The following is a 13,539-nucleotide window of genomic DNA, read 5'->3' as shown; positions in this document are numbered from 1 at the left end:
GTCCGTGGAGTCACAAAGAGTGAAACACAACTGAGTGACTAACACTTTCACTTTTTTTAATTTAAAGACACTTGAGAAGTGTGAGGTTGGACACATGTTGAGGAGCAAGTCCTGGATTCACCAAGTGCTGGTGCTAAGGGTTCCAGGAGCGTGCTTTGTGAGATCAGCTGCTCCTCTCTAACTGGCATAAATGCCATGGAGCAGTATCACCCAGGCAGCTGTCTCCCGAAGTTCTCTCCTTCCCCAGCCCTTCTTTTTCCACCCAGAAGATAAACCTGAGCATCTTGTAAGCATCATGTGACCCTTCGTGTACCCAAATCATCCTGTTCAAGAAGTCCAATGCCTTACTGGATTCTGAGATTACTTAAGTTTTCCTACCAAGTAATTTCAGTTGTTCCTTGGTATCCACAGGGGACTGGTTTGACCCCTGTGGATACCAAAACCTTTGGATGCTCAAATCCCTTATATAAAATGGCATAGTATTTGCGTACAGCATATGCACATCCTCCCATGTCCTTTTATCATCTCTAGATTACTTATAATACCTAGTACAATGTAAAGGCCTTGTCAGTAGCTGTGAATACAATCTAAATAACATGTGAAGAGTTGCTAGCACATGACAAATTCAAGCTTTGCTTTTTGGAACTTTCTGGAATTTTCTTTTAATATGCTTTAGCCTGAATTTGGTTGAATCCACGGATTTTGGTAATTTTGCCACTTACATTTTTATCCTGATTTGGTTAAGCATTTGGTTAAAGGGCCCAAAGGCTCTTCCGTTGAAGGAAAGTGAAAGTAGTGAAAGTGTTATTCGCTCAGTTGTGTCCGACTCTTTGTGACTCCATGGACTGTAGCCTGGCAGGCTCCTCTGTCCATGGGATTTCCCAGGCAAGAATACTGGAGTGGGTTGCCATTCCGTTCTCCAGGGGATCTTCCCGACCTGGGGATTAAACCTGGGTCTCCTGCACTGCAGGCAGATTCTATACCGTCTGAACCACCAGGGATGCCCTGCAAATAAATGGAGGAAAGAAGCCATCGGAGAGTGGGGAAACCTGGAAAAAATCAGTTGGATACATCATACCCGACCTTTCTTATCCCTTCTCTCCTACATTGCTCTGCCAGGACCTTATTTTTTAGCTCATCCCTTGCAACAAGCGTGTCTTGTCTTCTTCCCAAGTGTAAAATGAGAGTGCCAACAGCCTAAGACAAAGGTGATCAGGTCATTCTTCTGCAATGGTTGGCTGGTTGGTTTTTGTTTATTTTGACATAATGACAAATGAACATGGCTAGTCTTTTTAACCATTGCAGTCTTTATAGCTTTGGGATAGATTGCTGCACGTGAGTAAATGAATGCTAAATTGGTGGAATCTAGTATCCTTGGGACCAGAGCAGGCAATGGCTATGAACAGAGAAAGCATATTATAGACACCAAACTGTAATCAGAAGTTTATTTGTTATTTTTCCAGGACAAAAGAAGTGTCAACAACTAGAGACTCTTGACTTTTTTGACATTGAAGACATTTCCCTAAGATTTAGGGTAACAGTAAGTTACTCTGATGAGCATAAGAATTAATAAGCTTCCTGATGGAGAAACAACAGTTAGATACAGACGTGGAACAACGGACTGGTTCAAAATAGAGAAAGGAGTACATCAAGACTGTATATTGTCACCCTGCTTATTTAACTTATATGCAAGTACATCATGCAAAATGTGGGGCTGGATGAAGCACAAGCTGGAATCAAGATCACAGGCAGAAATATCAATAACCTCAGATATGCACATGACACCACCCTTATGGCAGAAAGTGAAGAGGAACTAAAGAGCCTCTTAATGAAAGTGAAAGAGGAGAATGAAAAGGTTGGCATAAAACTCAACACTCAAAACTTGAAGATCATGGCATCTGGTCCCATCACTTCATGGCAAATCACTTCATGGGGAAACAGTGGAAACAGTGACAGACTTTATTTTCTTGGGCTCCAAAATCACTGCAGATGGTGACTGCAGCTATGAAATTAAAAGATGCTTCCTCCTTGGAAGAAAAGCTATGACCAACCAAGACAGCATATTAAAAAGCAGAGACATTACTTTGCCAACAAAGTCTGTCTAGTCAATGCTATGGTTTTTCCAGTAGTAATGTTTGAATGTGAGAATTGGACCATAAAGAAGTCTGAGTGCCAAAGAATTGATGCTTTTGAACTGTGGTGTTGGAGAAGACGCTTGAGAATCCCTTGGATTTCAAGGAGATCAACTAATTCTAAAGGAACCAACTCTGAATATTAATTGAAAGGTCTGATGCTAAAGCTGAAACTCCAATACTTTGGCTATCTGATGCGAAGAGCTGACTCATTAGAAAAGACCCTGATGCTGGGAAAGATTGAAGGTGGGAGGAGAAGGGGCTGACAGAGGATGAGGTAGTTGGATGGCATCACTGTCTCGATGGACATGACTTTGGGCAAGCTCCAGGAGTTGGTGATGGACAGGGAAGTCTGGCATGCTGCACACCACAGGGTTGCAAAGAGTTGGACATGACTGAGTGACTGAACTGAACTGGTAGAGCAGTCAATACCCATACATCAGCTCTGATCTCTCAGATGATTTGACCTGATAAATTTTAAGCCATCTGTTAAAGTGCTTTTAAACTGAAGCTGCTGAACTGAAAAGATTGTTTCAGGGTATTTTTTTGTTGTTTTGTTTTGTTTTTGTATTTCACCTTGATGCCATTTGACTTGGTAGAGAAAAATGGAAGCTCAAATTTTGAGCTGACTTTGAGAGTCAGGACTAGAAAAATCCATTTCTGATTAATCAGTTGTTTAAGATGATCAGTATTTATCCTAGGAAACTATTGAAACTTGACTTCAAAACTTTAGAAGAGGGTTGTTTTTTTTTTAGTTTTCTGTCATTTTAATACCTGTTGCATGAGTCAGGCCTGTAGTGGACCTTATAGCTTAAAACAATCCAGCCTTCTTTTTAAACAGCACAGATGTGTTCATAGATCAGTCTCTTTGATGTGGGACAGTTTCCTTCTTTGTTAGAAATGCTTTCCAGCCCAGCGTTTTGTTCCTCCCTCCCCTCTTCCCAGTTGTTTTCTGCCAAGAGATGGGAAACCTGGATTTCACAGCAGTACAGAGTTGGCACCTTTCCCCCAGCATTGCATTCTAATAATACCATATCAGAGTCTGACCTAGTTATTTCACACAGGCAGCTTTTGCCAAGCCAGTGGGGTTTTCCTGCAACAAAGGACCATGGTCTTCTATCACACAGGAGAGACATGCCTACAGACCGGATTATCTGGTAGCAGGCTGCCAACATATGTGGCTGAGTGAGGGCCATGCAGGGAGGAATGCTGGGGGCCCCATGCAGACATAGTTCTCTTTCCATATGTCATTCTTCATAACCTGGCTTCAATGAGCTCCTGCGGATGCTACCAAGGAAAGGCAGCAGAATCTGGGCTCCAGAGCACGAGCTGCTTCTGTACACATTTCAGACATCTGTAATGATGACCAGGTTTTTGTGGCTGTATTCCACCCCACCCCACTTCCCCTTGGCCTCATAGTTTTTTCCTCTACACACAGTTTTCCTCTAGCAACTGCCCAGGTTGTCACCAATAGTAGCATCTTCAGTGAAAGAAAGAGAAATTGAAGAGAGGGGCCTCAAGGACTCTGTTGCTGAAATGAAGAGAGACAGGCCTTGGCACTTTTGTACAACTTTTAGAAAATATAGTTTTAATTTATTTTTTTAATTCAAGTACACTTGATTTACAATGTTGTGTTAGTTTCAGGTGTATAGCACAGTGACTAAGTGTATACATACATATATATCTTTTCAGATTCTTTCCCTTATAGGTTATTACAAAATACTGAGTATTTCTCCCTGTAATATATAGTAGGTCCTTGTTGGTTATCTGTTTTAAATAGAGTAGTGTATATATGTCAATCCTAAACTCCTAATTTATCCCCCCACCCTTTCCCTTTTGGTGACCATAATCTTGTTTTCTATGTCTTGTATAACTTTAAATACTCTCAAAGCTTACCAATTTTAAAGAGCTGAAATTGCAAATAAAAGACTTGAGTAGTGGCCTCAGCCGTGGACATCACTATGTCTATTTCCGTGGTTCCTCAGTGCCCTGACTGGGCAAGGTCTCAGGCCAGGTCACACTGTTCATAGTGAGGGTCCCTGATCAAATGCAACCTTGGTGAAGGGCTGTGAGTTAGCTTACATTGCCAGGGTGCATTCTGCAGGTAAAATACCCTGCTGGATGAAAGGAACTGCACATACTTGTTAACAATCTTCAGATGCTCTGTGGTAGGAAAGAAGAAAGACAAGTATCAGCTTGTATTTGTTGTTGTTGTTGAGTTGCTAGGTTGTATCCAACTCTTTGCAGCCCCATGGACTGTAGCCCTCCAGGTTCCTCTGTCCATGGGATTTTCCAGGCAAGAATACTGGGTGGGTTGCCATTTCCTTCTCCAGGGGATCTTCTCAACTCAGGGATCGAACCCATGTCTCTTGCTTGGCAGGTGGATTCTATACCACTGAGTCACTTGGGTGCTTTCCCATCAAGTTGTATGTATTTGGCAAAAGAACACATCCTCTCAAAAGTGTGACTAAAATGAAAAAGTTGTAGTGGTAAAATAAGGTGACTTATGTACTAAATGACACTGAGTGCAGAGAATTAATCACACTTAATAATAAAGTGGTTTCAGCAAGTGACTGCAAAGTCCCACCTTCCCATGAATTTTTAATGGAAAAAACTTGAAAAATTAAAAAGTATTACTTAGTTTAAAAGTATTCAAATTATAAAGCAAAATTCATATAAGGATCTTGACCAGCTATGTGAGAAACTCAAACTCAAGTCTTTCCTTAGAGCAAATAAAAACAATTCTGTCCAAATCCGTATGGTAAGAGATTGTTTTAAGCTGTATTAGGTCTGTTCTGCCATTATGACTTTGTTTTTATGCCATAAGGCTTTTAAGCTCTAAATTAAAGTCTCATTTATTTGTTCTTGTTGCTGGGATTTTTGTTTTTTTGCTAGGAGTGAGTGGGTATTTTGTGTGGATTTGGGGACAAATACCAACGACTGCTGTGTATTTTGTGAGTATCAAAGCATTTTTTTACTTTTGTTTAAGGTTATAAAATGATACTTTTTATAAAGTGATATGGTTCAGAAAGAAGTCATGAAAATTGATGGAAAGGTTAGATAATATGACATAGGTAGGGTGCAGGCATTCACTCAGTCGTGTCCAATTCTTTGGTACCCCATGGACTGTAGCCTGCAAGGCTCCTCTGTCTGTGACATTCTCCAGGCAAGGATGCTGGAGTGGGGAGTCATTCCCTTCTCTAGGGGATCTTCCCAACTTAGGGATCGAACCTGAGTCTCCCACATTGCAGGCAGATTCTTTACCATTTGAGCCACCAGGAAAGCCCTGAGATTTTCATAAACATATATGTTTCATAAATATCTGTGCCTTAGATTTTTTTTTCTCTTGTTAAAAGAATGTTAGTCCTTCAGATAGGCATCTCTGATTACTGTGTTTATTTCCAAACTTGAAACTCCTTTTCTTGTTCTTGTGGGAATAATTCTGGGATAATTGTATTACATTCACAATGCTGATATTTCCCCATATATTTGTAGAATAATGCTAACCTGCTCAATTCAAGGACTTTCTTTCCGCAAGAACAGACCATGATTGCAAAGATCATGTTGGTCATGCCCTCTTGGTCAAGTAACTAGTAAAGGATGTATTTCTCATTTTCTGTAAACATTCTGATGTACCTATTAAAGCTACAAAATAAGCACTTATGAACTGACACTTTTCAAGAAACTATATTAAAATTTATTTTTCTTTTCCACACAGGAAGAATTTAATGGGAAACCTGACTCCCTCTTTTTTAATGATGGTCAGCGAAGAATTGACTTTGTTCTAGTGTACGAAGATGAAAGTAGAAAAGAGACCAATAAAAAGGGTTCAAATGAAAAACAAAGAGTAAGTTTATTTTCCTATTTTCTTTTATTTTTATTCTTTATAATATTGTAAAATTAAAAAAATAAACTGCCATTTTTGTGTAAGCAATGAAATGAAACTGGTGTTTGAAATATCAAGACATGCATACCTTCATATTTTCTCTATTCATCATTCCCTCAAGGCATGGTAACAAAAAAACATTAAAAAAAAATTTTTTTTTGAGTTTTAAAAAGAAACTTCCTCAGGCTCTTAAGCTGAAGGCAGATTTTCTTCCAAGGAATTGCCCTTTCTATCTGTAAAAGAGATTTACACTAAAAGCACACTTGGCTATTTGCAACTAGATTTGAAAGGAAGCTAATGATAAATAATGGCAGCAAGTATAGTAACAACCAACCAGTGTCAGGGTATGCTAACTCATGGATGGTCTGTGTATTTTGCACGCATGTTCTCATTTAATTCTCAGAATAACCTTGTCGTTGTTGTGATGGCTCAGTCTCTCCGTCGTGTCTGACTCTTCGAGACCCCATGGACGGAAGCACCCCAGACTTCCCTGTCCTCCACTGTCTTCTGGAGTTGGCTCAAATTCATGTCCATTGAGTTGGTGATGCCATCCCAACCATCTCATCTTCTGCAACCCTCTTCTCCTTTTGCTTTCAGTCTTTCCCAACATCCGGGTCTTTTCCAGAACAACCTATAAGATGCCTTTTATTTTCATACCGTTCTGGATAACAAAATTGGCCCTTAGAGAGATTAAACGATTGTCCAGTTCATGGACTCTAATTTAAGAACTGGTGGAGCTACAATTCAAACTCTTGTCCTGAATCGCGAACCCGTGCTCTTGAGGTCTCCCACTTTCTTCCCTTCCTTTCCCTTTCATTCACTGCCAGTCAGGCTTTACCTTTCCTTTGCATCAGACTCTTTCAGGTAATGCGCCCATCTTTATCTCAAGATATTAAGCCATTTAACCTGCTAAATAGATAACAACTTCCTGAAACTTCTATATGAAACTGCATCAGACTAAAATAAAAAAGAAAGTATACTAGTGTGTTACTTTTACCCACTTTGAAAATCACTTCTTCATTCTGTTTTTGTTTTTTCTCACATCTGTGCTCTTACAAATACACAAGTATTAATTTGTCCCTCTCTGGGCTTTCTCTCTGAAATATGTCATCCTTAAATCTATTGATCTCTGTCTTAATTTTTCAAATCAAGGATGAAACCTACTTAAAATGAAGGAATCAGTCCTTTTTATTTTGATTTTTGTTTGTTTTAGAAAGGGTAATTTGGGGGGCTTGTATTTGCATAGTGTCACAGAATGAGCCCAGCTTTTGGAACCTGATATTCAGATTCTAATTCTGCCTCTGTACTGTTTGGAGTAATTCTAGTTGAGGCAACACCAGCCTAGAATTACAGTGGCTTAATAAAATAAAAGTTTGTTTATGGCTCAAGTCAATCTTGGCATCCCTGTTTGGCACAGTGTCTTAGAGGTATGGACAGGGTTTTGTTGCTTGCATTCATTCAGGAAACCAGGCTGACACAAAAGCTTTGCCATGTCCAACAGGTAGTTTTGGAGATCACTCTGGGCATCAATAAATGGTAGGTAGAATAAGGGAGAGGATGAAGAACATGCTCTTGCTTCTTTACCTGTTTGAGTTGGAACTGACATCATCAGTTGGGTTCACATTCTTTTGGTCAGAACTCTGGAAGGTGGAAAGTGTAGTTTCTGGCTGGACAGACATTTCTCAGTAGGAATTCCATGCTATGGACGGGGAACATTAACTTTGGTCATCAGCGGCTTGTCTTTGCCACAGTTTCCAGCTAACTGTGTGAGTTGGATGAATTTTCTTTTCAGTTTCATATTTTATTATTATTTTGGATATGCCTTTTATTTTACATTTTGACATCTCTGAAATCAGGGTACATCTTTAAAAAGTGTATCATAATTTCATTGGATGAATTTTTTATTAGCACATAAAGTATTAGCTCATCATACAACCAGAGGCATCTTAGATTCTGGAAAATAGGAATCTCAATACCTAGTCCAGATAATTATGTCTAGGATTGAATAAAATAGTATACAGAAATGCTACATAAATTTTCAGCAAATATTAGATAATGGATGTTAATTTGTGTACCTTCTCTTTTATTTGGGGTATACACTGGTATGAAAAGGCATCACTCTCTGGTTATTATATAATTTTGTCACTAAATAGCTTAGAGTATTTTATCATTTTCCTATGAACACTAAGATATCTTCTGTGCAGTCAGGGCCACCATCATCAAATATTTATTAGGCATCCAAATGCTGATGGAACTGAATTGAGCACTATATAAAGTAAGTTAAACAAACCTAATCCGTTACAGTATAGAGAAAACATCTTTAGTTTTATACAAAGGCTTCTCTCCCATGGTAAAGGAGCCTAGAGCTGATTACATTATTAACAAGGTCTGCATTTATGTTATACAGAAACAAAGGTGCTGAAATAACTTTCATAAATCAAGAGAAAAAAAAACATCATTAATTTTGGTATCTGAACTCATGGATTGATGTACCGTGGTGTTGATGTTTATAAGCTATGCTTTTAAGTGTTTTGAGACTATTTATACATGTTACTTAATTTAGATTCTACTAGAGTTTGAAGCTCAGCTTTGGAATCACATTTTTATTAATTGGAAAATCATTTGCAAGTTCCATCACACTCTCTGTCAGACCGTATTCAGAATTTAGGACAATGCCAAGGAAAGACGATTTCAAAATTCTCTTTTCATTGAGAGGAAAAAAAAAATTATGTCTAAATCATATTGATTTCCTAAAACAGCCCCAAGGTTGACTTTGCCAGGGGCTGATCTAAAAAGTATTGTTAAATTCTTGTTTAGAGGCAGAGAAAGATAGAACTGATAGGGCCATCAGCATCAAAAGCATACAGGAGTAAAAGTCTACTTCTGCATATAAGCAAAAGAGAAATTATTTTTCTAGCCAGACCTCCAAATATCATATAACTTTGTCCACTTGTATTAGTGAAAATACCTCAGAATCTCACACCTCCCTTTGAAAAAGCATAAACCATTTATGTTTAGATTACAAATGGGGTTGATCATAAGTTGTTCCAAGAATTAGTGTTTGTTTAACCAGTACTGCTGTCCATGGCATAGAATCCATTCGAGTGTCTTTTTACTGGAAGTAACATGGAAACCAAACTCAAAGTGATTTAAGTGCTGAAAGGAAATAATAATTCTCTCACTTAAGAAATCGTGCGGAGATAGGAGCATTTCTGAGTTAATTTATTGGCTTAATGGGATCATCGGGACTCGAGCTTCATTATATCCTTCTGCCTGGCCATCCTCACATGTTGGCTGTTCTTAAACTGTCTTCATTTCATGATGTTTGTTGTGTTTCTAGATATCAGCGGCAGTAAGAAGGAATGCCCTTTTTTTTTGGCCCTCTTTTAGAAAGGGGAAGAAATCTCCCCTAGAATGGCAGACTTCCTTTCACTGTTGATTGCCTCTCACAGGCTTATTCCTAAACCAACCACTGGTAAGATGAATGAAACTACCATCATTAGCATAGACTAATCAGGACTAGTCTTTCATTTCCTAAATCATCTGATCACTTAGTATCTGAAAAACTGTCAGCTTTTCTTGGTAATGAAGAAGGGGAAGATGACTATTGAATAGGCAGCCAGCAATGCCTGGCACATCTCATGATTAAAATATATCTAAATAAGTTTGCTCCATATTGTGAAGAGCAAAAATGTTTTAAATGAAACATGTTTCCATATATTTCTCCAACTCTTCCTGCTCAGTTTTGCTCGTCACTCTTCTTTCTTCCATTTCCCTTATCTAGAACTGCTAATGGGTGGCATAACTGATCTATTCTGAATTTCATTTTGCCTGACACTTGGCCTCCCTTCTAAACAGATGTGTTTATGACCAAGTAATGGTATAATGCAGATGATGATAAAGAGAATAGAAAAGTCTAGATAGCACAAGAACAGTATAAGTCATCCTGAATGTAATGCTTTTTTATCAGCAGAATCCATCCCTAAAAGTTGATAGAAAAATTATTTCCTGGAAGTTGATGAAAAGTTATGGAAGTATAAGTTTATCTTGTATATCAGGCCTTAAGAATTCTTTAGTGGATCTGGCCAGTAGAGACTACAGAGTAAGAAATTTTCCAAAAAATGTGTTTAAATTAAATTCTATCCAAACCTTCAAATAATGTGAAACAACTTACTAGTTGGTTATAGATCCCTTGAGCTTTTAAAACTGTATCCATTGTTTTATATGAGTTATCATAAGGCTGGAACTGTTTACATAGAAGCTAAGTGAAATCCCTTTGGAAATGGTTAAAAGTTCATCAGAAAATTCTAATAAAATGCACACAGTACACCATGCCATTTATTAAGATTTTACATACTTTAGTAAAGTTTTATAATAATGTGTGAGGATCTTATACATTTTTATTAACTATTACAGTGAATTTTTGTTGCTGTTGTCAGACACATTTTAAATTGCAGCTTGTGATTTAGTATTTTGTGTTAAGAAAGAAGTCTATTGATTTTTTACAAGATCTAGTTACATTGATAAACTTTTTAGTTCCAGTAGTTTCTAGTGCTTAAGTTTATTCAAAAGAAGACCATGTTGTCTCCAACTGATAGCTTCACTGTACCTTTCTTTACACTTCATTTGTTATCTTGTCCAGATGATATGGTTAAGACATCTTGAATAAAACCTGTAGCACATAGTAGTCACCACTGTATTGTTCCTGAGTTTGGTGCAGATGTTTCTAAAATTTCACCATTAAATACACATTTGCTATAAATTTTTGGTAGTTTTCTTTTAAAAAGTTAAGAGTTCTCTTCTAGTTGAGATAGCTCTGAGATTTTATAATTGGGTTTTAAAATTTATCAAATGTGCTTTCTTTGTATCATTGCTTTATCAGTAAGTCTTATGTACATAAAGTAGATGATTATTTGTAGCTCATAAGATGATAGCTAACAGTATAGAATATTCAAACATCATTCATTATTGGTTTTAATATGCAATGTATCATTTTTATAGTCATTAGCTTTCTACTTATGTTAATACTATGTTATAACAGTTTATTTATAATTCATTAAAAAGTGCTTGAGGTCACATACAGAATATACCATAAATAAAAGTAATTAGATGAGGATATCAAAGCTATGGTTTTTCCAGTGGACCATAAAGAAAGTTGAGCACCAAAGAATTGATGCTTTTGAACTGTGATGTTGGAGAAGACTCTAGAGAGTCTCTTGGACTGCAAGGAGATGCAACAAGTCCATCATAAAGAAAATCACTCCTGAATGTTCATTGGAAGGACTGATGCTGAAGCTGAAACTCCACTACTTTGGCCACCTGATGCAAAGAACTGACTCATTTGAAAAGACCCTGATGTTGGGCAAGATTGAAGGCAGGAGGAGAAGGGAACAACAGAGGATGAGATGGTTGGATAACATCACCAACTCGATGGACATGGGTTTGAATAAACTCCGGGAGTTGGTGATGGACAGGGAAGCCTGGCGTGCTGCAGTCCATGGGGTCACACAGAGTCGGACACAACTGAGTGACAGAACTGAACTGAACTGATTATGGTGACAAAAATGTAAAAGCCAGAAAAATAAAATGAAGCTATGTATCAAAGTAATAAGCAAAATGACTTATTATTAACCATAAAGTCCTGTTCAGAAATTAGAGTTCAGGTGCAGATTTGCCTCTTGAGTTCCCTAGTAGCCAAAGAAAATAGAGGATGTTATCAACACCATGGTTTAAAGTTTCAGCACAATAAAAACCAAACTGGATATTCAAAATATAATCTTTCTGGTCTAAAGGTCCCCCAGAAAGAAATTTATCCATGGACCCTCCTAAAGGAGAAGGCATGAATGATTGAGTCGACTTAACATCGACTTGTATTCTACAAATTGAAGAAATAAAGAGATGGCAGAAGGGGATTATGACAAATCAGAATAGTATAAAAATTTTCCTAAAAATGGCATTTTTGCCACAAATAGTCCATGAAAAATATTACGCTGGGTTAAGTGATGGTGGCAACTCCTGTTGGGTGGTTTCACCTCCTCAGATAACTTATGGTAGGTGTTCTGTCTTTTGTTTTTGGATGTGAAATCAGGTTTGGCTTTAACTCCTTAATATTTTAAACTAAAACAGGAAGTTTTTTTATATTTTTATCTCCTTCCTTTACACTCTACTTGCTTAAACTAAGATTGTAGGTTAAAAGGAATAAATTAAATTAGAATCAGCAGTTTCAAATTACAACTACAAGATGTGTTGCTGGTATAAGCATATTTGGTTTTATTTTTGAGTACTCAGCACAAGAGCAGTGAATCCAAATCTTGCTTCATATTTCCAAAATGGGACTTGTCTTTGGGCCCAATCCTTAAAAACAGACAAATGAAGAGGGCAGTGAAATTCTGAAAAGTAAAATCTGTTTATTCTACTTCATCTCAGAAGGATGTGGAGAAGAGAAAAATCCTTTTCCAGATTAGTCCTTCTGAGTTAGTTTTAAATGAAGAAGCTGTCATTTGCCCTGGACCAACAGATACTTGTGTCTCACTTTCTGTAAAAGGATAAAGAGCTGGGAAACATCAACTATACCAAGTTCTCAAACAGAACAGGCTTGAAGAAAATCAGCTCAGTTCAGTTCAGTTGCTCAGTCATGTCTGACTCTTTGCGACCCCATGAACCGTAGCATGCCATGCCTCTCTGTCCATCATCAACTCCCGGAGCCATCCAAACCCATGTCCATTGTGTTGGTGATGCCATCCAACCATGTCATCCTCTGTCATCCCCTTTTCCTCCTGCCTTCAATCTTTCCCAGCATCAAGGTCTTTTCAAATGAGTCAGCTCTCTGCATCAGGTGGCCAAAGTATTGGAGTTTCAGCTTCAGCATCAGTCCCTCCACTGAACACTCAGGACTGATCTCCTTTAGCATGGACTAGTTGGATCTCCTTGCAGTCCAAGGGATTCTCAAGAGTCTTCTCCAACACCACAGTTCAAAAGCATCAATTCTTTGGCGCTCAGCTTTCCTTATAGTCCAACTCTCACATCGATACATGACCACTGTAAAAGCCATAGCATTATAAATAATCATAAAAGAAGAGCTTGCTTATGTTCACAGAAAAGATATGCTCTAAGAAAATAGTATTTCCTAAAAAATTTATGGTTGCTGGGAGGGAGGGGATAGTTAGGGACCTTGGGAAGGTCATGTACACACTGCTATATTTAAAATGGATAACCAATAAGGACCTATTGTATAGCACATGGAACTCTGTTCAATGTTATGTGCCAGCCTGGATGGGATGGGATTTGGGAAAGAATGGATACATGTATATGTATGGCTGAGTTCCTTCACTGTTCACCCAAAACTACCATAGCATTGTTAATGGGCTAAACCTCAATACAAAATACAAAGCTTAAAGTTTGGGGAAAAAAAGAAAATAGTTATTTCTTAAACTTGCCTGATGATAAGAACAGTCTGCTTTGCTTGTTAAAATTAGATTATCCAGGCCCATCCTGTATGTACTGAGCCAAAATGTAGAGAAG

At 37.9% G+C, this 13,539-nt stretch overlaps 1 protein-coding gene across 2 annotated transcripts in view; it reads left to right on the top strand.

The window, feature by feature from the left end:
• ANO6 (anoctamin 6) overlaps positions 1–13,539 on the top strand; it is a 229,025-nt gene that overhangs the window by 133,125 nt on the left and 82,361 nt on the right. For both annotated transcript variants that reach the window (XM_020900987.2, XM_020900988.2), the window contains one exon: positions 5,851–5,979. In XM_020900987.2, the coding sequence (XP_020756646.2) occupies positions 5,851–5,979 (129 nt within the window). The remainder of the gene's footprint in view (positions 1–5,850; positions 5,980–13,539) is intronic.

Source organism: Odocoileus virginianus, chromosome 24, assembly GCF_023699985.2.
Source record: "Odocoileus virginianus isolate 20LAN1187 ecotype Illinois chromosome 24, Ovbor_1.2, whole genome shotgun sequence".
NCBI lineage: Eukaryota > Metazoa > Chordata > Mammalia > Artiodactyla > Cervidae > Odocoileus > Odocoileus virginianus.
This window is presented reverse-complemented; position numbering and strand designations above follow the sequence as displayed.